This window comes from Diachasma alloeum, unplaced genomic scaffold (assembly GCF_001412515.2).
Source record: "Diachasma alloeum isolate Michigan unplaced genomic scaffold, Dall2.0 Dall_scaffold_00840, whole genome shotgun sequence".
Classification (NCBI taxonomy): domain Eukaryota; kingdom Metazoa; phylum Arthropoda; class Insecta; order Hymenoptera; family Braconidae; genus Diachasma; species Diachasma alloeum.
The window spans coordinates 195,607-222,443 of record NW_021680964.1 but is presented as its reverse complement, the minus strand read 5'-3'; the positions used below and the strand labels follow the sequence as shown (position 1 = coordinate 222,443).

The following is a 26,837-nucleotide window of genomic DNA, read 5'->3' as shown; positions in this document are numbered from 1 at the left end:
AATTAGTACGACCCCAATGGAGGGAGGGCGCCACGGTCGAATCTGACCGCTGGGCGAGCTCTAAAAAGTTAGCCCCTGATTATTAAAAATTAATTATTTTGACCATGGGAATCCATTGATAGGCGAATGATAGCCAATGATTGGAGAAGTGAATTTTTAATTACCGGGAGTCACTGTCCGCCGCGAAACTATTATTTTTCTCACTGGCCCAGGACTTTTATGGCAGTTTTTATTTTTTCATCACGCTGTGACGAAAAGTCAACTTTTCGGCACGCTCCGCGTGCCTATCCTCGAATCTCAATGACTCTTTATTTACATGATAAATGATTTGTGGAGAATTTAATAATAAATTATGCCGCGAAGAAATGAATAAATAATGATAATTCCCCTGAATAATGAGTTGTAATGGCATTTCCACTTTGATTTTTGGTGAAAGTTTTTTTTTGGTGTAATATATTCACCGAAAAATTTTGAAAAAAAATAAAGGGGTCCAACCTTGCAATCTGGTAGTTTTTTCAGTTTTTATGAGATAATCAGTGGAAGAACCGAGAAAACGAATATTGCCTATTCTTATATGGAAAGTATGTCAAAATACGCGTATTTTAAGGAAAAAAAAATTTTAATTGGTTGATTTTTACGCAAGTTACAGACGTTTGAAGAAAAAACCAGAAAAAGAACATAACTGCTCACAGGATGGGTCAAAAAATCTGAAAAAATTTGAGGAGTCATCTTATGTTATGTACAATCACAAAAAGAATCGGCAATATGATCGACGATGGTGAGGGTTTTGACCACGTTGAGTTCACATGGAATTCCCCATGTGGATATGTGAATAGTGTGATTAGGAGGATAGGATTAAAATTTCCGTCGACAAAGTCCTAATGCAAAACATCATATCTTGAAAAGAATGAAGGGACTCAATTGTATGTAATAAGTAAGTTTGCCAAAAAAATGGAGTGTCAGGGTTAAAGTATCCCAGTTTTCTGCATGTTACCTAGATCTACAATATTTAAATGATGATGATAATGAAAAGGATTTCTTCAATTGTTCATTTATCAGGGGTGCAAGTATTATTTTATTACTCCAAGATTATATAATACTGGTAATTCTGATTAATTTGGTATTCAATTTGGTTGAAGAGTTGAATAATCACAACTTAGCCTGAAGTGTATTGTCATCCTGATGAATCAGGGTGGGACCAATGTCCAGGTAGCTTCCAGGCACTTCTCTCGATAAAAGTATCTTCTCAAGGTCACGAATAATCGTTGATATCTTTGACCTATCAATTTCATAATTTGGCTGGTTTGGTATTGACTTTATGGCGCCGTACGATGTTAAACTGACTAATGTCGACAAATATAGATCCAAGGAGAGAGTGTAGGGGTGACGGACGAGGCTGTCGTCTTGGAAGAGAAGAGTTTCTGCTAGTCTTTGAGATTCTTTTAGAATGTTCTTGTCGGTTGGACCCTCCATTGTTGGATTATCCCACTGGAACAATCGGAATAATTACACCTGGTTCTTCTCACTCCTCTGTATCTTTTCAGTCAACCCCTCAAATACGGAGTCCAATATACGTAGGGGAGGGTGGGGTAAAATGGACACTTTTGATATTTAAAGAAATATTTATAACTCAGAGACAGATTTATCAATTAAATTCAGTTTAGGCTCAACACAAAGGGAAAGAATTGTTCTTTTTATTGGGAAATTAAAAAAAATATTTCACCAACAATTCAACCTGTCATTAACATTTTTAAGATTTTTTGTAACTATGTATGCTTAGGAAGAGGTCCAGAAAAATTCGTAAAAATACTTTAACTTCCATCGATGTTTATCGATCCTCACCTGATATAGAGTTAGACACGTGACACAAACAGCACTGATGAACGGTGAAATTAAATTACTAAGTAATAGTCTGAGTTTCTCATTATTCCCATAAGTAATTCGATTGTTCTCTGATTTAAAACATTCTGCATTAAATAAAAACTCCATCTCATGGGTCCACTCATTGGCTATTATGTCTGTACTGTCGTCAGTGGGCAATGCAAATTCGTTACTCAATAGTTTTCTCAGGAGAATATACGTTTCTCTGGCATAATCTGAAAAAAATACGGATAAGTTATTTTCAACAGGTGAAGAAATTCATAAAAACAGCGAAAGGTTTCTTACAAATTCCATTTCTAATGGACGGTAAGTTTAATACAATACGGAGAAGAAGAATCGTTTAGATTTGAGGGATATGTACTTTATTTTTGGAAACCCGTATTTATAGAATTCAACGAGTGAAATATTCTAGAATACACTGATTTGTCACTAATTTTTGGTGACGGTAATCCAGAGAATTAGATGGAAAAGTTCTGATTTTCAGGAGTATTCACATTAAATACTAGATAACTGTCACCAGAATTCAATAATATTTATCCCTAATTTCAAGGGATCATTTTATTCGAAATTATACCTCTACTTACGTACCTTTGCTTTCCAGGACTGAGGGATTTCATTCGTAAAAAGTACAAACAGAATGTAGAACGGTTAAAAAAATAATACATAAATTTCAGGACGACCGTTGTATGTGAATTTGTAAACAATGTGATGATTGATTTGTTATGGACTGCCCCCTCACTTGATCTTTCATTTGTGGATGTCCGCATGAAGAAGGACCACTTTGTCGATATGGTGTGATGTATACTCTGATAATATTGATAACATTCCGCACATTTTGAGCCCAAAATGATCTTCATAGGGTCAAAAATGCCGTCATTGGAGAAACGTAAATACACAAAAACGTAAATATCTCGGAAACTAGAATCGACAGTGGGCCCTTTTCATGTGGACGTCCACATTTATGTAGCACACGACCACAGAAATTCAGTGACATGTCGATCCTGGGTATCAACGATTTTATACCTAAATTTTACGTCATCAAAACTCCTGATGCTAATGGTAATTCTAGTCAGTATAAAATATTCTTAAAATTTAGAAATATATCCCTGAAAACTAATTTTTTTTTCTCTGCAGAATTGTCAATTACCTTCGAGAATGTCAGACGTATGTACTGAGACAGCAGCAATTGTTGGTTTCGTAAAAAGTGCAAAGGTGGGATTGACATAAATCCCGAGGTTAATGGCAGGAACCGCCATTTTCATTGTTCTCTCGTCCAAATTGTGACCCCTGACATTTCGAATTTTTCCTGATTTTATGTCACGATAGCTACCATGGAGGGTCAATGAATTATGTGAATCGAAACTCAGTAAATTTTTGTGGGTGTTTAGAGACTCTTTGATCTCGTCTTTTTCGGATCTCCTGTATGATTCGTCCTCTCCACTGCAATCAGGAAAATTAATGAATTAATCAATGCATTTGCATAATGCACGTGCATAGTGACAATTGAGAATAATACGATGATATAATGATACATTGAATTGTAATTAGAAACGAGGAATTACAGGGTTTCCCACAGCATGTGACCAAAGTAAATCGTGCAGAATACCGCAAGGTGGCAGTGCAGTCTAAAGTCTAAACGTATCCCCTTAGGGACCCATCCATAGTTAGCCACTCATTACAATAATTATTGATTTTTGACGAATGCAATCGATAGTTCGTCAATTGTTCTTGATTGTTCGAGGATTTTCAGCGTTTATTCCCCAGCCAATTATTTATAATTGATTTTTTATTTTTTCCTCCCATGTTTCCTCAATTTAGCCCCTCCCACGTAAAGATCTAATCATTTTAAATTGTTCCTTCTGATGAATCGTTTGTTCGTCGTTTGTTCCTCCCTAAGACACTGCTGAGGTAATCGATAGGTTGATCCTTTCAATTGATTTCCTCAATCGTTAAAAGAGTGGCATATACTATAGCACCAAATTTTACTACCAGCAGCTATAGTTCGTGATACGCTGATGCTGTATGTATTAGGTCCTTAGGGGCTAATTAGAATTTGTTAGAATTCCGTTGATAACCCTTAATAATTTAGTACGTGGAGTTTTTGGAAGTGGTATAAAAGGTACGATATTTTGATAAATTGAAGTAAAAACATTCTCATTCTTGAATTGAGAATTTTTCCGGTTCTGAAATTAATTCACTCATGTTTATGGATCTTTCGTGCTATTCAAAATATATTACCGGAGAACTTGAGTCAATTGATATACAATTCTAGAATTTTATCCTTTTCGAATATTCATTGTTTAAGACCACAAATGTTTTTCATTCAAGAACCTAATCATTCACGATTTAAGAACTTAGCTCACTCGTAATAAGGAGCCTTTTCACTACTGACATATAGGGATCTTTCTCCTGAAATTATGTAATCAGTTTCTTATTCTCAATCCAATGGGCTCTAGATTCCTGAGATTCTTGAAATTAATAGTTGGATTCTGGAAACTAGAAACTTTTTTCGCCGTGTTTCTAAGGGTCATTATACGTGCAGAAATCATAAGTGACTTTTTTTCTTCAGATGGAAACATTGAAGATTACTCTCATTTTCCAACTTACTTGTCAACTTTTGGAAAAACCGTGGCCCCTAGTTTCTTTATTATTCCCTTTAGCCAGCAGTAATCCTGCAGCAGTCCATCGAATGAATAAGGATGATGTGGATATGAATGAACACGTTCGTTAAACAGCACAGCAATCAAATTGAAGGGCATGAAGATGGTGTTCCTCTTGTGACTCTCAATTATCTCAAATGCGAGGTTTTTTACAACATCAGTGGGTAGCTTGGCATTTGGGGATAAGGCACTCATTCTGCGTACATTGTAATCCATAAACTTCCGGGCTGAGATCGGTGGAGCTATGTTGAAATATATATGCCCGTGCCCTCGCTGTTCCCTGAGGATCGAGAGTGATTTGAAGAGTCCACTGGTGGTCTCTGCTGGTTTTGGAACTCCGAGGAGTTCATAGGAGAACAGAGACTCCTCCAACGGTCTATCGTACGTTATGCTTATTGGCACAAACTGAATGTCTGGCACGAGGCCTTGGAACACCGCCTCCAGGATCATACCAAGCAGTCCTAGAAGTGTTCCAGACTGATGTAATTTTTGTGGTGAAAATCAATAGAAAGTGAAAAATGAAAAAGTATTGACCGGAAATGCACACAATGTTCAAAAATTATCAATATAGAAATTGTTTTCTTTGAACATAGAAAAGTATTAACATGACGTAAAATGAAACTTGATGTGAAATTACCGGTAATTTTATTTCTGGTAATTTTATTAATTTAATCATTTCTCTCAAGTGAGTCAAAGGACAAAAGTTCTCGTGAAATTTCCACCCGAAGAGACTCATGCATTCTCGAGATATTTTTATTTGCAACGCACCATATTTCGGAGCTATACTCTTCTGGCTTCTGCTCCTCGTTCCCTCGATAAAAAACTCAATTGCTCGGTCGCTGTTCTCAACTAAAGACGCAACGTAGGCCTTGAATATTTCCTTGTACAATAGATCATTCGAGAAACTCCGCCTCAGGTAAAAGGCTCCAGTTTTACGGAGCAATTCACCAACAACCTTCATCTTGTAAAAATCCATTCCACTAGCAATATTTGGCAGAGCCATTTCATAGGTAAAAAGAAGGTACGACATCAGTACAAAATCCAAGTAGCTTCTGTGGGACGGCACGTACACGTACTGCACATCAGAGTGCTTCATCTGCTGGCGTATCTCGAGTAGGTACTTCTGATTCACTCGAAAACTCATTAAAATTCGCTTCAATACTTTAACGGTTAGAAGACCTGGAACATTTAATGATTTTCGTGCGTCATAAATGTGAGAGATCAATTTTATCACTGACAGATTCAGGATTTTAATCGTTTCATTTGATGTTTTGTATCAAAAAATTGTAAAAAATGTAATGATTGAGAGAATTATTGAGTAATCGTCATTCTCGACTGATAGAATAGTCACCGAAGAAACTTTTATTTTTTTTTTAAAGCTCTTATTAACATTTCAACGATCAGTGAGAAAATACCAGGAGGAAAAAAATGTTGAAACGAGTCTTGTTTGAACGAAAAAAATGCTAAGTCGATAAGTGTTAATAAACAGTTCCAAGGTACGAATAGTTTTTTTTAAGCATACACAAGGTTTCAAACATGAAAAATCGCTCTTTTTTCAATAACGAAATATTTCACCCAAGAGTCGTATCTCTCATAAAGGGAAGTTAAGCAAGAAATACTTTGTTCGAGAGGAAATAGTGACTACTAAATAGTGACTACTAAAAATAGACTACTGTGACAAATGACGACCTAACACTCATTTGATCCATCAAATTATTAATATGCAATTTCCTCCCTATTGGGTTTATTTCCCAATATTTTTCAAAATCGCTCTTTGAAAATGTTCAGTTTTGTTCAATTTTTTTTTCAATTATACAATCCTAATTTTTGGAAACTCCAGGGCTATGTAAAACTGAATAGCAATTGGAGATAATTTCAGATTATCAAAATAAAGAAAAACCAAGATCACATTCGAAAGATAATGCACCCGGGCCTTAAACAAATGCTTTCTTCATGCAAGTAGACTTTATTAGCAAGAAATGAAATCATTTAGAAGGCGAAGGAAAACAATTTGTTGATGAATAATAATTATCTGTTTGAATCAACTAAATTGTTTACTCATTTCTAATTGATTATACTTCTAATTAATTAATACTAATTAATATTAATTAATGCATTCATTAGAAGTATATTAATTATGTATTCTAACGAATGCACTCTTTATTCCATAGAATTGAAGCTTTGTTATTTAAATCAACGAGACAGGCGATTTTCGAAAAAATTCAAAAATTGAAAAAACTAATCGATGAATTATATTTTAATTGATGGCTATCGATAGGGTTCAACAGTACTCACATTTGAAAAAAAGATTCAATTCTAAAAATTGTATATTTCGGACTTTTTGGATCATAATGCATCGATGTAACTCAAAAAATCCAAAACTTAAATTTGAACGATTACAATACTTCCATTCGGAATATTAATATGCAATTTCCTCCCTATTGGGTTTATTTCCCAATATTTTTCAAAATCGCTCTTTGAAAATGTTCAGTTTTGTTCAATTTTTTTTTCAATTATACAATCCTAATTTTTGGAAACTCCAGGGCTATGTAAAACTGAATAGCAATTGGAGATAATTTCAGATTATCAAAATAAAGAAAAACCAAGATCACATTCGAAAGATAATGCACCCGGGCCTTAAACAAATGCTTTCTTCATGCAAGTAGACTTTATTAGCAAGAAATGAAATCATTTAGAAGGCGAAGGAAAACAATTTGTTGATGAATAATAATTATCTGTTTGAATCAACTAAATTGTTTACTCATTTCTAATTGATTATACTTCTAATTAATTAATACTAATTAATATTAATTAATGCATTCATTAGAAGTATATTAATTATGTATTCTAACGAATGCACTCTTTATTCCATAGAATTGAAGCTTTGTTATTTAAATCAACGAGACAGGCGATTTTCGAAAAAATTCAAAAATTGAAAAAACTAATCGATGAATTATATTTTAATTGATGGCTATCGATAGGGTTCAACAGTACTCACATTTGAAAAAAAGATTCAATTCTAAAAATTGTATATTTCGGACTTTTTGGATCATAATGCATCGATGTAACTCAAAAAATCCAAAACTTAAATTTGAACGATTACAATACTTCCATTCGGAATATTAATATGCAATTTCCTCCCTATTGGGTTTATTTCCCAATATTTTTCAAAATCGCTCTTTGAAAATGTTCAGTTTTGTTCAATTTTTTTTTCAATTATACAATCCTAATTTTTGGAAACTCCAGGGCTATGTAAAACTGAATAGCAATTGGAGATAATTTCAGATTATCAAAATAAAGAAAAACCAAGATCACATTCGAAAGATAATGCACCCGGGCCTTAAACAAATGCTTTCTTCATGCAAGTAGACTTTATTAGCAAGAAATGAAATCATTTAGAAGGCGAAGGAAAACAATTTGTTGATGAATAATAATTATCTGTTTGAATCAACTAAATTGTTTACTCATTTCTAATTGATTATACTTCTAATTAATTAATACTAATTAATATTAATTAATGCATTCATTAGAAGTATATTAATTATGTATTCTAACGAATGCACTCTTTATTCCATAGAATTGAAGCTTTGTTATTTAAATCAACGAGACAGGCGATTTTCGAAAAAATTCAAAAATTGAAAAAACTAATCGATGAATTATATTTTAATTGATGGCTATCGATAGGGTTCAACAGTACTCACATTTGAAAAAAAGATTCAATTCTAAAAATTGTATATTTCGGACTTTTTGGATCATAATGCATCGATGTAACTCAAAAAATCCAAAACTTAAATTTGGACGATTACAATACTTCCATTCGGAATATCGATTAGAATTTCAGTAGCGAAGCGGTAAACCGGGTTAAGTCGATTTTTACTATTGGCTAGTTTTTGACGAATATCTCGGAATCTAAAAGAGATAGAAAGATTTTTGTCATAACCTTTTTTGTAGAGCCAATAGAGCGTTATAAAAAAAGTCATGAGAAAAATTTTGCTATCTCTCTTAGATTCCGAGATATTCAGCAAAAACTGGCTAATAGTGAAAATCGACTTAACTCGGTTTACCGCTTCACTACTGATTTGGACTTACCAATCCAGCGAACAGTAGGCAAATGTGCCTTGCTGGCCATCTCCTCAAGCATATCCCTAGCCTCCCTCCTAACAATTGCCTTATCAACTCCCCTGGCAGCAGCAAGAGTCTCCACCGTAAAAAGCACCCTGGGATGATTGAGAGCAGCCTCAATAGCCTGCTCTCTGGTGTACTTCATCTCCGGAGGTAGACGATGAGGTGCGAGGGGATCCATGGGCCTCGACACCCATAGAAAATCCGAGCTCTTACGCCTGTCCACCAGCAAATCCACACAGCCATAATTATCCCCCATTATCACTCCTGTTACTCCTCACAGGTACTCGGTCAACGTGACACAACACACCTCGGAGGTAAAAACATCAACTGACGGTTTCATTTACTTATCCGCTACCTCACCCATCGCCCAAGTCCAGACATTTTACATTAAAACAAAGTCCAACCATCATTACCATTGCAAAATGCTAATCACTCGGGTCTCTACACTCAAAAAAATTCAAGAGATCCCAGTGTCGCCGGTCCGAGTGACCTAAAAAAGCCGGGCGTTTTGTTTGAACACTGACGTTTACCCTTTCTCCTCGCGTACCACTCGCTGTCGTTCTCTCTCCCACTCTGTTCGGAGATATCGTAATACAGCTGATCAATGGGGGGAGGGGGGCTGCACTGGGGAGGACGAGTGTTGACCATACGGGAAAGACAGTAATGCGTAAGTTTTGATAACGTAATAAATCCATTAGTATTAGATTAGTAGACATGCAAACGTGCCATGTCGGGGGGGAAAAACTTATAGTCTGTATTTACACACGCCATCTTTGATTATTGAAGTGGAAATGGCGGTAAGGTAGGGATTTTTTATCAGATGGGATTGCCGATTATTTAGTGACTGTTGATAATTTGAGGGGCACGATAGGAATTTTATGGGTGTCGTGAGGTAATAGTATATTTCGTAACGAGTGCAAAAAAGTGTTTTTTGGCGAGTGGGAGGTTTATGTCATGGGCTGAAGGCGAGTGATATAATCCCACGAGCTAAAAAACATTTTTTCACGAGTTACGAACAATATTTTTCATCACAATGTGGCGGAAAATTCACTTTTCGTCACAGTGTGATGAAAAATGAAATAAACAATGAATTATACATGATAGAAGGCAATGATGTGCAAAATAAGCATTCAGGAGCATATTGCTAATTTATTAGCAAATATAACTAGGGGAGGTTGGAGTAAAATGGACACTTTTGACTTTTTTAAAAATGTTAATGACAGGTTAAAATGGTGAGGAAATTCAATAATTTTTTTTTCAATTCAAAGAGCAATTCTCGCCCTTTGTGATGAGCCTAAACTGAGCTCCATTGATAAATTTATTTCTGAGTTAGGAGTAATTTAAAAAAAGTCTAGTGTCCATTTTACCCCACCCTCCCCTATACTATACACAATACAAGAGCAATTTCCCACTTGTTTTCCGTGGAAATCGAATGCAGATTGGTGAGAAGGGCCTTTCTCATCTTCGTCTCCTTCCTCCTTGATCTCTGTACTTTTAGCCATGCCACATATTCTTTTTTTATTTCTTTCAAACTTACCACTGTGAATAGAAGAGGGGAAAAGTAAATAAAAATTTTTACAACGTCAACTTATTTGTACAAATGACTTTCTTATTATTTTCTTCTTTCTCTTTAATTGTAAGGTATAATGAATTTTTTTATTGTAGTAAAATTAGAGTAATAACAATCACATACCGTGTTCAACTATCAACGAGATGTTTAACACACATGTTAAAAATTGATGGGACATAAATAATTTAGATCGCATCGTTCTAATCAATTATTTCTCATTCGTTCATGGTTTGTTTTTTTCTTTGATCTTAAGATGAAAATTTACGATGCACTGGGAGTGCTTAAAAATCACGTAACATTAAAAATATATATGTATAATATATATAATATGTATAAATTGTCGAGTCGTTTTTTTTACTTTTTTAATTTTTTACGCTTTTTCTATTTTCCTATAAATATTTATCTAAAAATCTTGGTTTTTTTTTGTGGCAAATCAAAAAATCACTTTTATAGATGAACAAGTTCGTAATAATTCTCATTACGGTTTTTAGAAATTACTTAAACTTCATCGCAATTTCATAGTTCAACGTATTAAAAAAGAACTTCTTTACTTTCACTTTTTTTCTCTTTCATTATTTATTCTTCATTTTTTTAGGCACCAATGGTATGCGGACCCTGTCTTTGGTACATACGACCGATTAGATTTTTTTCCATTAATAAAAAAGAAATTAATTCAACAAAGTGGACACTAGAAAAATTTGTGTCTACAATTAAACTGAGTGTTACTATCATTTTGTTCTTTCGGATTTTCACGTTATCAGTTGAACGTCTTACGTTCGCCTTGAGTGTTTTTCTTTTCATTTATTAAAAAAAAAAGAGAAAAAAACTAATAAATTGAGATAAAAATTGAACGAATTTTCGGGGCAAAATTCGTTATTATGACAACACTTGTGTCCCGATATGCACGTTCCTGGTGATATTTAAAAAAATACAGTCTCAGTCTTCTTCCTTCTTCTCAGGTTTCAAGTCCACCATTGCGTGTAGCTCTTCCGGGCTGTATCTGGAATAAACAATTATTAATTAATGATGTGTCTATTGATTTATGGACAGTTGATTTGACTCCGATCAATATTAAAAAAATTTATGCTCCATTAGGTGATCGATTAGGATTATCTTGGTTGATATCAATTGATAATTATCAAGATAATGGCCTAATTCATGAGAAAAATGTAGATATGAACTTTTTCCTCTACTGAATTTACGATTGAATCATCGAAAACAATTAACTTTTACACTCACCCAAGAAGACTCTGCAAATCACAAACGAAGCGATAGACGTATCTCTTTCCGGCTGTTTTGTGGATAATATTTTTGTCGTAGTAATAACGTAGCCCACGGCTCAATTTTTCGTAATTCATTTTGGGTTTATTTTTACGTATACCCCAGCGACGTGCAACTTCGTCTGGATCTGTTAATTTGAATTCCCAGCCATCGCCAGTCCATGATATGAAACCCTGACACGATTTGTCAGTGAGTAATTCTAGGAGAAATTGCCACAGTTGAATTGGACCAGATCCAGTAAAACATGGACCACCACCTTAAACAAATATAACACAAATCAACTCATCAATTCCTTTAAATTCGTCAACTCAATGAAAATTTGAAGAATTTCCGTTCAACTTGAAACTCTTCGGAATTTGATTTTGTTCCACTTTTTTGAGGGACCTAACGAATTCACGATCGCAACGTAGATGGGGGAGCCACCAAGTGGTGTCTAAAGTAACTACTATTGAGGGGCAACCAATGAGATTCCTCGGAGGGAACCAATCACGGAGCTCAACCAATGAGATCACTGGGTTCTCCCTGATCTCATTGGTTGACAACACCAAGGAGACCAAGAAAAGGAGAACCCAGTGATCTCATTGGTTGCCCGCCAAGAGTAGTTAGTGTAGCGTCCACTTGATGGCTCCCACATCTACGTTGCGATCGCGAATACTAAGAAGCTTAGCCTTAGCTTCATCGCGCGAAAATCCGAAACTTTTAAATTTCACCGTGTTTAACATTCAGGTGATATATGTATCAAGTCAATAGTTCAGTATAATTGATAATAATAAATTTCGAATTGTCAAACAATAAAGAGTTTTATGAGAAACTGACCTCTTCAAGATTAAGAATAGAATTAAAATCTAGAAAAAATGAATAAAAATTAGGCTGAAGGCCCTCAGGCAATGGCCATTTGGAAGAATGTATATTGTTTACAATAAATAACGTTAAAAGTTAAAGTTAAAGTTAAATAAAAATTCAATGTCCATGGTAAAAATAATCGACAGTCTTAAGCTTTTGGTGTAAACAATTTCTGTAGTGAATTGGTAAACTAGGATAACTGCATTTTGCTTAGTCGCAATCATCGATGAATATCTTGAAAACGAAGAAAGATACCGAAATTTTCATAAAAATCGTTTTTATAGAGCCAAATGTCAGCTCTAAAAAAGCTCTTCACAAAAATTTCTCTAACTATATCCACTTCCAAGATATTCATCAATAATTGACCCTAAGCGAAAATCACTTATCCTGGTTTACCAATTCATGACAGATTTATGTTCCAGTGTGGCCCAAATTTGTGTGTCACATAGATGTGGCAATTCGAAATCCTTTCGAATGTAGGGAGCTGCCACTTTTAAAAACACCCTAGTCAAACGAGCAACTATTGTTCCAACAAGTAATTAAAGAGAGAATTTGATAGACTCATTTGTTAAACTCATCGAAGTAAGAATTTATGTAAAAAATTATCAATGATAGGTAATTTTTTTTGTATTTTGATCCTTAATTTTTCTCGTTACTTTCAATTACTCAACTGAATGATGCAAGCCTCTTAAGGGGATACGTCGGTGAAATTTAAGGATGTTCTACACCCTTTCTGCCAAAATTCACGTTTTTTTAATTTTTCTGGCAAACTTATGATGGAATTGACGTGAAAAAATATAACGTTTTTGCGTTTTGTCATTATTTAATGACTGACGAAATTTTAAGGGGGTGCGAACATTTTCCTGCGTTTTCTCTAAACTTTTAAAAAGAATCACAAAACTGTAGAAAAAACGCATGAAAATTATCGCACCACTACGCAACTTCGTGAGCCATTAAAGAATGACAAACCACAAAATCGTTATATTTTTTCACGTCACTCCCATCGATAATTTGCCAGAAAAATGAAAACAACGTCAATTTTGGCTAAAAGGGTGTCGAACATCCTTAAGTCTTAGAACCCATTGAACAGTTCGTGATATATGACGTAATATGGGAATAACTAGGGAAAATCGTGGATCCGATCGATTATGTCCCGTACAACCACGACAAACTTCATTTTTTCTGTTTTTACCTTCAAAATGCTCCTTGCGCCGTAATTTTCATACGGTTTTAGCTTTTTTTCAATGTTCGTTATACTCCAAAGAATAAAGTTAAGCATTCGTTTTCCTTTATTCACAATATATAATGAATAAATGAATTTTAAATTTCATAAATTTTTACGCGTCTCTAGAGTAGAACTAAAAATTCGTTGTTTTTAGTATTTGAACATTGTAATCATCCTTAATCCCATTTTTATGAACAAAAAAAAGGCAGGTTGAAGCGAAAAGGCGGATTCCAAAGAAAATTTACGAAATTCAAAATTCATTTATTCATGATCTATCGCGAGTAAAGTAGAACGGAACTTAACTTTATTGTTTGGAGTGTAACGAAAATTTCAAAAACAAGCTAATATCATATGAAAAAATTAAGTTCTTTGTGGTTATACGGGGCAAAATTGTATCCCTTCAACAATAATACAATCAATAAGAATGTTGAGGAACCTTTACCAGTATATCCAGCTAGCATAGCGCTCTGCAGCAATGGTTTCTGGTCAGGATTATTAGCAATCGAAGCTGGATGATGAGGATTCGTGGAGTCACGTGGTGCCAAGCCCGCCAAAAATGCAGGATGATGAGATAAATGTTCCCCAAGGGGTCCGACGCCCCACTGTTCACCCCCCACCCCAGCATTAGAGCCACCAGTTGGATTGCCACTGCCAGGAACCGTTTGGAAAGGTGTTTGATCATATTGTCCGTAACCACCCTCACTATAGCCCTCGTGATAACGACCTCTCGGGTAATTTTTGAAGGGCGGAGGCTGGTACTTTGGCTCCAGGTGAATTCCACTGGTCCCGTAGAACTCGGGAGAGCCATCCAAGTTGTATGGATGGGGTGTTTGGTGCTCCTGTTGGAGATTGTGGTACTCCGATGACTCGTCGTAACCTGAGTAATGGGCTGGTGTCATGTAACTGTCTGTTGGTGCACTGTTGACCCGTAAATCACTCTCGTTATTACTAGTTGCACCGAGATCATTGCCACTACCACCACCTGGCATACCACCACCACTGCTCTGCAGGTGTTCGGATATATGGTGACTACCGTAGTTTGCTGAAAGTCAATTAATTCGGAGTAATTAGAAGATATTACCGGCCAAGTGGTCTTAATGCGGTAATAGAAAATTAGATGGTAAATTTGGAGATAAAATTTATTTATTTAGTCGAGGGGTTTAAACACTCAAAAATTTTCGTCTGAATTTTCAGTGCCAAATTTCGGAAATTTTTATCGCGTTCAAGTTCCACTGAAATTTCAGGAAATCCTGTCATTGAAAAATCAAATATTTCATTGATTTTCTAGTCAAATAATCTAAAAAGCAATAAAATACTTGATTGGGGAGGATGGGGCAAAACGGTCCCCCTTCAATCGTCAATATTTTCCGATTCAATAATCCGATTGGGATGAGTTAGAGCTCGTTTTGAAGAATGAAAAATTATCTTCAAAATGAAGTTGAAACTGGGAATTTTCACAATGTCATTCACAAGTTATTGACTATTGAAGGGGGGCCGTTTTGCCCCACCCTCCCCTTTTTCAGGTCAATTATTGTATGAAAAGTGAAAAATCAGGTAAGTTCAAGGAAATTGCGAAAAACTTTGTTGAAACCATTCATTTTTCCTGCATTATTATTGAGATAAGAATGATTGAAAGCGAGAAATGGTGAGGTTTTACTATCGCGAGGGGAAATTTTAGTGAGGTCTTCATCAGATACTGATCAGGTATGTAATGCTATTTTCCACAAGGGATTCTGGCACCCATGAACAACAATACGCGCGCGCCCTGTTCTAGTAATAGAAATAAATAATAGCTTTGAGTATTTACCTTCCGCTTTGAGCTGATTCAAATTCCGTAAATGTATATATGCATTATTCGCGTTATTATTGTTGTTATTATTGTTATTATTATTATTGTGATTGCCAGTTGGAGTTGTTGAGTGGGAATTTTGTTGTTGAGAATTGTGATTGTGCGGTGGTGGTGAGGTTTCATCTCTCTGGCTATCATCCTGGCACACTGGACTGCGTAGATGATTGTAACCACCTGAAACACGAAATAATAACGAGATGATTAATTGTTGATCTTGATGGGCGTTTGGGGTCGAGTGGGGTCGAATTAATGGGTTCGATTTAGGTTTCGGAAATGAATGACGATGGGGAGAGAGCTAATTGGAGGATTGTGTTTTTGTTTGATATAAGTGGCGAGATGTGATTTGTGGGGAGAGAGACGGGGCATGAGAGCAACGGGTGAAACTTGTGGGCGGTGACGTTCATCATTGGCTCGGAGAAGCTCCGCCTCTACCTCTGTCGGCATCCTTTCCCTCGTGACAAGAACGCAAAAGGCGATTTGGGGTGAGATAGTTTATTGGGAGGTGGAATTTTTCATCAGTTTGTTAATTGATTTCTTTCACTTTGGGTTCTGTGTTTTCAGTTTTTATTTGAAGGTCTGCATGATTTCACTCGAATTTTTTAATTGGTCAGATCCTTGTGACTCTAATGAAAAGGTTTATTTGAAGTGAATAAACTTTATTTCATAGAAAAATAGTTATTTCAATGTTACCAAATGGTTCCTTGATCCGAATAAAGAGCTTATTTTTAAAAATTGAATCTTTGTTCAATGAATGAACAACGAAATTGTAAACAGGTAGTGAATTATTTTCATATAATTGAATCATTTTGATAAGCACAAAAATATTGTTAAAATCCATAGGGGAGCATGGGGCAAAATGAAACACGGGGCAAAATGAAACAGTGGGAAAATCTCGTCATCTAAAGGAGATAGGACATTTTTGAAGAGGACCTTTTTTGTAGCTTGTAAAATTCTCTACAAAAAAGGTTTCCATGAAAATCGTCCTATCTCCCTTAGATCACAAGATTTTCTTGCTGTTTCATTTTGCCCCGTGTTTCATTTTGCCCCACCGTCCCCTAGAAATTCTTCTTTGTAGGGAGAGAAATATTATATAAAAGATCTCCTTGGATGAAATACTCTAAAATGCTTTTAGAGATATTACGGAAAGTAGGTGTTGAATTTTTCTGCATTGGCTTTTTTTTTATTTTCCGTTATTTTTTTTATGTATATGGTTTAAATATTAATTGAAGTTGAGGCGGATTTTTGCTGAGGTTTATTGAGACTTTAACGAATGTTAATGGTGGGATCGTAAACATCGATTTTTGCTTTTATTATGAATTCTGGGTTAGGCGTTTGAAATTTATGAGTTTATAAATTCCGTTTTATGGAAAATGTTTGAGAAATTCGGAGTGATCATTTGAAATATCGACCGGATATTGATTTTTATTGGCTCGAAATAGAAACAATAAAAATACTTCACTTGAATTTCGAGAGGATTGAAACTATTGCGATTCATTTAGCCAAATGAAATGCTCATTCACAAGAATGTACACGTAAATTTGAAAAACGAAAGGTTAGCAGATTTTTTACTACTTTTGTAGCCCACAAAGTTGTAGGCAAATAAAATATTTTCTGACATTTTTTGTAACACCCCTTTCATTCAGATACAATCGCAAAAATATGTCGTTGAGAATTGTTGAGTCATGTTGAGCGAGTGTTCCTAAACAAAAAAAAAGTTCATTTTAAAGTTGAAAAATCTCCGGAACTATTGAATTTTTCGAAAAACATCGCAGGAGCTCTTTTGTAGTCAATGAAATTCTCAAAAAAATGTATTTCAATATTTTTCGTTAATCCCTTTCGCTCCAGAAATATTTATAAAAGTTTTCAGCAAAAACAATCATGTCTTGCAAAATAAATCTTCCATTTACTTCTCAATTATCTCTGAAACGATTAGATTTAGTGAAAACACCAATAAACCTTTTTCATATTTCACAAAAAAAATACTCTGTGGAAAATGTCTTCTTAACATCTGCAAAAATCATTTTATTCAGAGGCCAATCGAAAAAGTGTTCACTGGGAATGGTTGAATCATAAAAATCGATAGTTCCAAAACAAATAATGTTCATCTGAATTCGCAAAAATCGCCAACCGATTGAATTTTTCGAAGAACATCAGAGGATCTTTTTTGTAGCCCATGAGTTTCCTTACAAAAAATGTATTTTGACATGTTTCGCGGAACTTCTTCCCCCAAAAAATATTTGCACAATTTTACCGGTTCTCCGGACGTAGTTCCAACGTTGTGAACCTACATTGCTTTGATGTTCAAATTCACCACCGAATTCTCACCGTACTTTCAACTTATCTCAACGTGAAGGCCCATGGACGTTGAAAAACACTCAATATCCACCGTATATTAAACGTACTCTCAACGTTAATGACGTTTGTTTCCTGTTAACGTACGTTATAAGTTTCGACGTCCACATTTGATTGTATCAAGGTCATTATTGACGATAATTCAAAAATTCATTACAATTCTAAAGACTCACGTAACTAAATTATTAGTGTTAGTACATTAACAACATTAATAACGTCCCCGTGAGTTGGGACCAAGGGTCAGAAGGGTTGAGTATAAGGGTGAGTTGAGTCCAAAAGATTACGCGAATCTAAGGGTCAGATAAGTGAAAGCCTCAGTTGAGATTGAATGTCAGTTGAGTTTAAAGGTGAGTTGAGCCTAAGGGTCAAAAGAGTACGAAGGGTCAGGCGAATCCAAGGGTCATTTTTTCAACCCATGAAATTTAAATACATAATGTTCTTCAACATTCACCCCTAACCTCCCATTTGTGTGGAAACATTTGTGTGACAACCTGTCAATTCATAATTCCCAACAAAATCAATCAAAAAAAAAATTTGAATTGCAAACGCCTCGGGTTCACGGCCATACGAAAAAAAATCACAATATTAATGCACGATGGGCACGCACTTTGTTGGCTTGAAAAGACCTAGAGACAGAGGATAAGTGCAACAGATAAAGCGCAAGCAAGACAGAGGGCCACACATGTACGTGTATACACGTAGCCTTTTGATACACGGATGGACTCGGTTGCATGGATCGGTTGAGCTAAACACCTGCGTGTATGTGGCTGCACCTTCTCGCACCCCATTTCATGGACAGTGAGCGTGGGAGTGTACCAAGTTGTTGGACCTCACGCCATACGGTTTGCATTTTCATATTTTTTTCTTCGTTTTTTTTTCTTGCTGAACGAAATTTCATTCATCCAGAAAATTAAAGAATGGAGGAGAACGAGAGCGAATGGTTAAAATATCGTTTTGTTTAATTGATGATGGAGTCATAAAATTATTCTGGTATTGTGGAATATGGACATTGGGGGTCGAAATGAAGAATTGCAATCGAGTTAGCTTAAATTTCATAGAAGGAAGAACTGAAAATAGAGAATTGGAACATTATATAGAGATTTGTTTAATATATTTAGAAGGATTTATCAGGGGCGGTTTTTGCAGTAAATTTCGTAAGTCACAAAAATGTCTCTCTGTATACATTCCCCGGGCCTTAATGAAATCATTTGTTGGCAGTTATTTTGTAAATTGCTAGAGCCAATAAGTTGAGGGAAAAATGGAATTTTCTGCAAAAAATGTTTCTGAAATTCCCAACTAAACCCTTTCCTTTGAGACATATCCACAAAATTGTGAATAAATGAAGTTTGGCATAATTTACTTTTACTGATTTTATCTAAAAAATCATTCACACAGAATGAATGTTTCTTTTAGTTGCCAGTGAAAATCTCCGATTTTCATAACTCTCTAAGTTTCACTCACTTTACGAAAATTTTCCCCCAAAATGAGAGAAAAAACTCTATTTCTCCGTGAATTATTTCTAAATCTAGAATCATTGTACTCAAATTGATACTCATTTCCTCTTCTTTCGAGAAAATCTTACTTACAGTTCAGAATTTTTGGATATTCTTAAAATAAGCACCTGGCAGTTTTTGAATCAAGAACATCGACGAATCCTTTGTTATTGACTCAATCAATGTTTAATCAATGTTCAATTATTCCAAAGTGTTGTCTCCTTCGAATGCTCTTAGTGTAATTACCCGAAGATTTTTTATTTAAAAAATGTTCTTACTTGAGATGAGAATGTTTTGGGTGTAAAATTTCAGGAATTTCTTTCTTCTCAAATTCAGTAACTCATCTTATCCTCAGCATAACTAAGAACTTTTTCCTCTATATTGTGTTGAAGGAAAGCTGACAAGAAATAGTTACTATTCATTGCGAAAATATTCGAAACATAATCTGTAAGATATTTTTTATTTGTCGATTGTCTCTCCAAAATAGTTTGAATATTTGTTAAAATTCATGTTAAATCCAATAATCTAGTGAATACATCCGCGGAGAAAGTATTTTTCGAGTTTCAAGTGTCCCCGAAGAGTCAAATTGGAGAAAATCCATGTAATTAATTTTTAAAGGACCTACAAAGTCAATTTTTTTAATGATAAAAAAAGAAAAATGAAATAAGGCGTACAGTTGAGACTCAAGCCCGCACATCAGCTGGAGAACAGGTGCCATAGGCATTCGAAGGAGGTACATGGCGTATAACTGAACTCCTCGAATAAGACACAGAGGACTTAGCTGAGGAGAGAGACGCAGAAGCCACCGGGGCACGCGCCAAACCAAACGAAACGGTCGCGACGCTGCTGTGCCACAGCTGCTATCCAAGCGAGACTTGCACAGACGGTATACCCGAAAAAACCAACTCCCAAGAAATTCCTGATGAAACTTCATTGTAACCAGTAATTTTTGTAATTATTGAGAACTCAAACATTCGAAAACATCAAAGCGAAAACTCTCAATTCAAGTGAAATTTGACATTTCTCTGTGAAAAACTTTTTGTGTACAATTAATGGTAATTTTAATAATTAATGCTCTCCTCAAGGTGTGTTTGTAAACAATTAATGTTTTCCTTGACGGAAAACTTTTGAAATGGTTTTTCCTCGAAGCTAACAGCTTACAAACGAGAAAAACAAGAATTCGGAAATGGAGAATTTAATTTATGGAAATTTTGACAATTTTTAGTTGAAAAATGGAAATAAAAATTGTTAACAGCATTGATTTCAGGGTTATTAGTTAAAGAAACATTTTCCTGGTTTCGTTTAACATAAATTGAATGACTGAATGAAGGAGTTATGAATGAGTCGAAATACAGAAGCAAAGACAAATAATTTTCTAAAAATGAACAATAACCCCGAGTTTTTCACTCAGCACTTGAAATAATGTTCAAAAACTAGTTACATTCATTGCCTTTTTTTCTGGACAAGTTTTTACAGGGAAATTTGATTGTAGAAATGAAGGGAATATTATGAAAATTAAGGGTATGAATAAAAAAAACGCAAGAAATTACTAAAAACTTCAAAAAATTGTAAAAAAATAATTTTAGTGTTTTCACTAAAACAAAGACTTTTTCAAGATTTTTCCTGATAATTTCACCTCTACTTGTAAAAGAAAAAAAATTGTTTTTAACAAAAAACTTCAAATTTTCCTTTTGAAAAATTCAATAAAAATGAAATAATAATAATAATTTTAATGCCTTCAGCAGAAAAAAAACATTTTCAATTCCTTCTCAGAGTAAAACTCAAAATTAAAAAACTCTAGAAACAACAAAAAATTACCAAATTCGAATGTATCGAATCATCCAAATAAAATCAATTCTACCTTTGAAATAAAGTGGGGGGAATGATAATTAATCCAAGGAGTACGAAAGAATCCTCTAACAAACAAAAACTCGGTGACCCGTTTGAGGAATAATGAAAGAAAAAAGATTGAGCATTGTTCCCTGGGTTAGACTGGTGACCCACGAACTCTCCCACACTCTACGTGCCCGCAATGGCACATTACCAACGGCTGTGACGATCGCAGACGACTGAGAATATCTACATATTCACCTCATACTTGTGTTTTTATAGTAAAAAAAACGATGATAGGAGACCTGAACGCTGGTAGCCGAAGTGGGTTTTGCGAGTCAACTCAGACAGGTGATAACTCAGTGAGTGACGCGTGTCAGATACATCGAATTTGGTGACTAACAAAACAATTGCATTGTTTTTCAGAGCTAAATAAACTTTCACAACACCCAGAGAAATGGCTGATTGGAATTAAATAAATGGGTTTATTACACTAGCTCATGACAGAACTTTCATTTAAACTTGAACTTGATTTTTATTAAGTTCCGATAGGAAGTTATTGGTTTCACCCCGGAAATGAAAAATCGCAATTTCATGAAATGTCGACGTTTCATGACGAGTAGAAACACCCCAGCCCTTTTTGGATTTTTCAAAAAAGAAGTGTCAAAATTGAAATTCGAGAAATTGGAATTTGAAAGAACTGAAATGTTTCGTAAAAAATTTCCTTTTTTTGCATTTTTATTTATATCAAATAATGAGTTATTGAATCAAGCAACCAAATGGTTGCAACCAAATGGTTGCTTGATTCAAACGAACACTGTATTAATTAGAAATGAAATCATTGTTTAATATTACGTTTCATGACGAGTAGAAACACCCCACCCCTTTTTGAATTTTTCAAAAAAGAAGTGTCAAAATTGAAATTCGAGAAATTGGAATTTGAAAGAACTGAACTGTTTCGTAAAAAATTTCCATTTTTTGCATTTTTATTTATATCAAATAATGAGTTATTGAATCAAGCAACCAAATGGTTGCAACCAAATGGTTGCTTGATTCAAACGAACACTGTATTAATTAGAAATGAAATCATTGTTTAATATTACGTTTCATGACGAGTAGAAACACCCCACCCCTTTTTGAATTTTTCAAAAAAGAAGTGTCAAAATTGAAATTCGAGAAATTGGAATTTGAAAGAACTGAACTGTTTCGTAAAAAATTTCCATTTTTTGCATTTTTATTTATATCAAATAATGAGTTATTGAATCAAGCAACCAAATGGTTGCAACCAAATGGTTGCTTGATTCAAACGAACACTGTATTAATTAGAAATGAAATCATTGTTTAATATTACGTTTCATGACGAGTAGAAACACCCCACCCCTTTTTGAATTTTTCAAAAAAGAAGTGTCAAAATTGAAATTCGAGAAATTGGAATTTGAAAGAACTGAACTGTTTCGTAAAAAATTTCCATTTTTTGCATTTTTATTTATATCAAATAATGAGTTATTGAATCAAGCAACCAAATGGTTGCAACCAAATGGTTGCTTGATTCAAACGAACACTGTATTAATTAGAAATGAAATCATTGTTTAATATTACGTTTCATGACGAGTAGAAACACCCCACCCCTTTTTGAATTTTTCAAAAAAGAAGTGTCAAAATTGAAATTCGAGAAATTGGAATTTGAAAGAACTGAACTGTTTCGTAAAAAATTTCCATTTTTTGCATTTTTATTTATATCAAATAATGAGTTATTGAATCAAGCAACCAAATGGTTGCAACCAAATGGTTGCTTGATTCAAACGAACACTGTATTAATTAGAAATGAAATCATTGTTTAATATTACGTTTCATGACGAGTAGAAACACCCCACCCCTTTTTGAATTTTTCAAAAAAGAAGTGTCAAAATTGAAATTCGAGAAATTGGAATTTGAAAGAACTGAACTGTTTCGTAAAAAATTTCCATTTTTTGCATTTTTATTTATATCAAATAATGAGTTATTGAATCAAGCAACCAAATGGTTGCAACCAAATGGTTGCTTGATTCAAACGAACACTGTATTAATTAGAAATGAAATCATTGTTTAATATTACGTTTCATGACGAGTAGAAACACCCCACCCCTTTTTGAATTTTTCAAAAAAGAAGTGTCAAAATTGAAATTCGAGAAATTGGAATTTGAAAGAACTGAACTGTTTCGTAAAAAATTTCCATTTTTTGCATTTTTATTTATATCAAATAATGAGTTATTGAATCAAGCAACCAAATGGTTGCAACCAAATGGTTGCTTGATTCAAACGAACACTGTATTAATTAGAAATGAAATCATTGTTTAATATTACGTTTCATGACGAGTAGAAACACCCCACCCCTTTTTGAATTTTTCAAAAAAGAAGTGTCAAAATTGAAATTCGAGAAATTGGAATTTGAAAGAACTGAACTGTTTCGTAAAAAATTTCCATTTTTTGCATTTTTATTTATATCAAATAATGAGTTATTGAATCAAGCAACCAAATGGTTGCAACCAAATGGTTGCTTGATTCAAACGAACACTGTATTAATTAGAAATGAAATCATTGTTTAATATTACGTTTCATGACGAGTAGAAACACCCCACCCCTTTTTGAATTTTTCAAAAAAGAAGTGTCAAAATTGAAATTCGAGAAATTGGAATTTGAAAGAACTGAACTGTTTCGTAAAAAATTTCCATTTTTTGCATTTTTATTTATATCAAATAATGAGTTATTGAATCAAGCAACCAAATGGTTGCAACCAAATGGTTGCTTGATTCAAACGAACACTGTATTAATTAGAAATGAAATCATTGTTTAATATTACGTTTCATGACGAGTAGAAACACCCCACCCCTTTTTGAATTTTTCAAAAAAGAAGTGTCAAAATTGAAATTCGAGAAATTGGAATTTGAAAGAACTGAACTGTTTCGTAAAAAATTTCCATTTTTTGCATTTTTATTTATATCAAATAATGAGTTATTGAATCAAGCAACCAAATGGTTGCAACCAAATGGTTGCTTGATTCAAACGAACACTGTATTAATTAGAAATGAAATCATTGTTTAATATTACGTTTCATGACGAGTAGAAACACCCCACCCCTTTTTGAATTTTTCAAAAAAGAAGTGTCAAAATTGAAATTCGAGAAATTGGAATTTGAAAGAACTGAACTGTTTCGTAAAAAATTTCCATTTTTTGCATTTTTATTTATATCAAATAATGAGTTATTGAATCAAGCAACCATTTGGTTGCTTCAAACGAACACTGTATTAATTAGAAATGAAATCATTGTTTAATATTACGTTTCATGACGAGTAGAAACACCCCACCCCTTTTTAAATTTTTCAAAAAAGAAGTGTCAAAATTGAAATTCGAGAAATTGGAATTTGAAAGAACTGAAATGTTTCGTAAAAAATTTCCATTTTTTGCATTTTTATTTATATCAAATAATGAGTTATTGAATCAAGCAACCAAATGGTTGCAACCAAATGGTTGCTTGATTCAAACGAACACTGTATTAATTAGAAATGAAATCATTGTTTAATATTACGTTTCATGACGAGTAGAAACACCCCACCCCTTTTTGAATTTTTCAAAAAAGAAGTGTCAAAATTGAAATTCGAGAAATTGGAATTTGAAAGAACTGAACTGTTTCGTAAAAAATTTCCATTTTTTGCATTTTTATTTATATCAAATAATGAGTTATTGAATCAAGCAACCAAATGGTTGCAACCAAATGGTTGCTTGATTCAAACGAACACTGTATTAATTAGAAATGAAATCATTGTTTAATATTACGTTTCATGACGAGTAGAAACACCCCACCCCTTTTTGAATTTTTCAAAAAAGAAGTGTCAAAATTGAAATTCGAGAAATTGGAATTTGAAAGAACTGAACTGTTTCGTAAAAAATTTCCATTTTTTGCATTTTTATTTATATCAAATAATGAGTTATTGAATCAAGCAACCAAATGGTTGCAACCAAATGGTTGCTTGATTCAAACGAACACTGTATTAATTAGAAATGAAATCATTGTTTGATGTTAAAAATATTTTTGAAAGGTTTTTTGATTCAAATGCGCCATTCCTCTGGATGAAGGATTCATTCATATGATCATTTGGGCGTTTATTCCTCCAAGAGTCTTCAATTAATCTATTTTTGGGAGACAAAGTGGAAGATTATTTTGAAATTTCGTGGAGTTTCTTTTCTTCTGCCATTTGGGTCCTTGACCTTTTCCTCCACTTCATCTAGTTTTTTTAAATATTTGCAAAGCAATAAACAACTCCCTTTTAAATTAGTATCTTCTCACCCCTCCACTATATTGTTAGAAATGTTTCTGAACTTGAAGGATAGCTGCATGCCAATTTGAAAGTTCATCTATTAAAAATTCAAGGAAATAGAAACTCGTCGAATGCAACACATCTGGAGAGTTCAATGAGAATTTTCATTCTCTAAGTCATTTCGAAGACAGCATTTTGCATTAAGTTGAATGTCGAATAAATTGAATATAATTTTCGATTGAAATTATCGTTAAATATCAAAATCTATTATAGCTCCATGTTAATCATTTGTGTTTAAATATTTCACAAAATTTTATTTGAAATTTGAGGATCATTTTCTGTCAGATTTATCATAAATTATCAAGAAAATTTATTTATGGACAATTAAAGTCTCTGGAGAAGATGTCTTTTGCCATTTTCAAAAACAAAGTATACAAAGTATTTGTGAAACGATTGACAACTAAAATAGCTTCAACGTAAAAATATAAACGGACAATTTTCAATCGACCGCAATTAATTTCCGGTAAACCTGTTGAGAATTTTTATCAAATGACAGTTCCCCCGAAATTTCCAAAAATTTGGCGGTTCGAATTGCCAATTTTTATGAAAAACTGAATATATTTTGAGATTTTCACTTAAGGCTATTTATCCATTTTCCGAAAATCAGATTTCTTAAGTTCTGGAAAAGTTCCTCAATTTCTTTGTTTTTATTGTATACTATAAAAACAAAGTATACAAAGTATTTGTGAAACGATTGACAACTAAAATAGCTTCAACGTAAAAATATAAACGGACAATTTTCAATCGACCGCAATTAATTTCCGGTAAACCTGTTGAGAATTTTTATCAAATGACAGTTCCCCCGAAATTTCCAAAAATTTGGCGGTTCGAATTGCCAATTTTTATGAAAAACTGAATATATTTTGAGATTTTCACTTAAGGCTATTTATCCATTTTCCGAAAATCAGATTTCTTAAGTTCTGGAAAAGTTCCTCAATTTCTTTGTTTTTATTGTATACTATAAAAACAAAGTATACAAAGTATTTGTGAAACGATTGACAACTAAAATAGCTTCAACGTAAAAATATAAACGGACAATTTTCAATCGACCGCAATTAATTTCCCCTAAACCTGTTGAGACTTTTTATCAAATGACAGTTCCCACGAAATTTCCAAAAATTTGGCGGTTCGAATTGCCAATTTTTATGAAAAACTGAATATATTCTGAGATTTTCAGTTAAGGATATTTATCCATTTTCCGAAAATCAGATTTCTTAAGTTCTGGAAAAGTTCCTCAATTTTTTTGGATTGATGGGGGAACATTAACATTTTTGATATTGAAAAATAATTAGTTGCAGTAACTACCCGGGCTCTCATGGTACCCGGAAAAAAAAATTGAATTGAGTATATTTCAGTAGTGAAGCGGTAAACCG

The 26,837-nt window shown here is 33.8% G+C and overlaps 2 protein-coding genes across 3 annotated transcripts in view; both read right to left on the bottom strand.

Annotated features, from left to right (window-relative positions):
• Positions 1-1,047: 1,047 nt before the first annotated feature.
• LOC107044902 (dihydroxyacetone phosphate acyltransferase) lies at positions 1,048-9,423 on the bottom strand. Its single transcript, XM_015266973.1, has 6 exons — positions 8,631-9,423; positions 5,310-5,720; positions 4,489-5,002; positions 3,029-3,321; positions 1,843-2,096; positions 1,048-1,488 (listed from the first exon to the last, which is right to left on the bottom strand). The coding sequence occupies exons 1-6, from the start codon at positions 8,920-8,922 to the stop codon at positions 1,150-1,152; spliced, it is 2,103 nt and encodes a 700-aa protein (XP_015122459.1). The 5' UTR covers positions 8,923-9,423; the 3' UTR covers positions 1,048-1,149.
• Positions 9,424-10,254: 831 nt separating this feature from the next.
• Positions 10,255-26,837, bottom strand: part of LOC107044901 (ETS-like protein pointed) — a 143,546-nt gene continuing 126,963 nt past the window's right edge. For both annotated transcript variants that reach the window (XM_015266970.1, XM_015266971.1), the window contains exons 7-10: positions 15,393-15,608; positions 14,028-14,627; positions 11,476-11,773; positions 10,255-11,236 (exon numbers count right to left, since the gene is read on the bottom strand). In XM_015266970.1, the coding sequence (XP_015122456.1) occupies positions 11,173-11,236; positions 11,476-11,773; positions 14,028-14,627; positions 15,393-15,608 (1,178 nt within the window). In that variant the 3' untranslated portion in view covers positions 10,255-11,172. The remainder of the gene's footprint in view (positions 11,237-11,475; positions 11,774-14,027; positions 14,628-15,392; positions 15,609-26,837) is intronic.

Bases quoted from the DNA above. Each gene is read 5' to 3' on its own strand.
- LOC107044902 (XM_015266973.1), bottom strand. From the start codon at position 8,922: ATGGGGGATAATTATGGCTGTGTGGATTTGCTGGTGGACAGGCGTAAG. The intron at 5,721-8,630 runs GTAAGTCCAAAT...TAAATGTTCCAG, and splicing joins GCCTACTGTTCGCTGGATTG to GTCTTCTAACCGTTAAAGTA. The intron at 1,489-1,842 runs GTGAGGATCGAT...CGATTGTTCCAG, and splicing joins CGTGTCTAACTCTATATCAG to TGGGATAATCCAACAATGGA.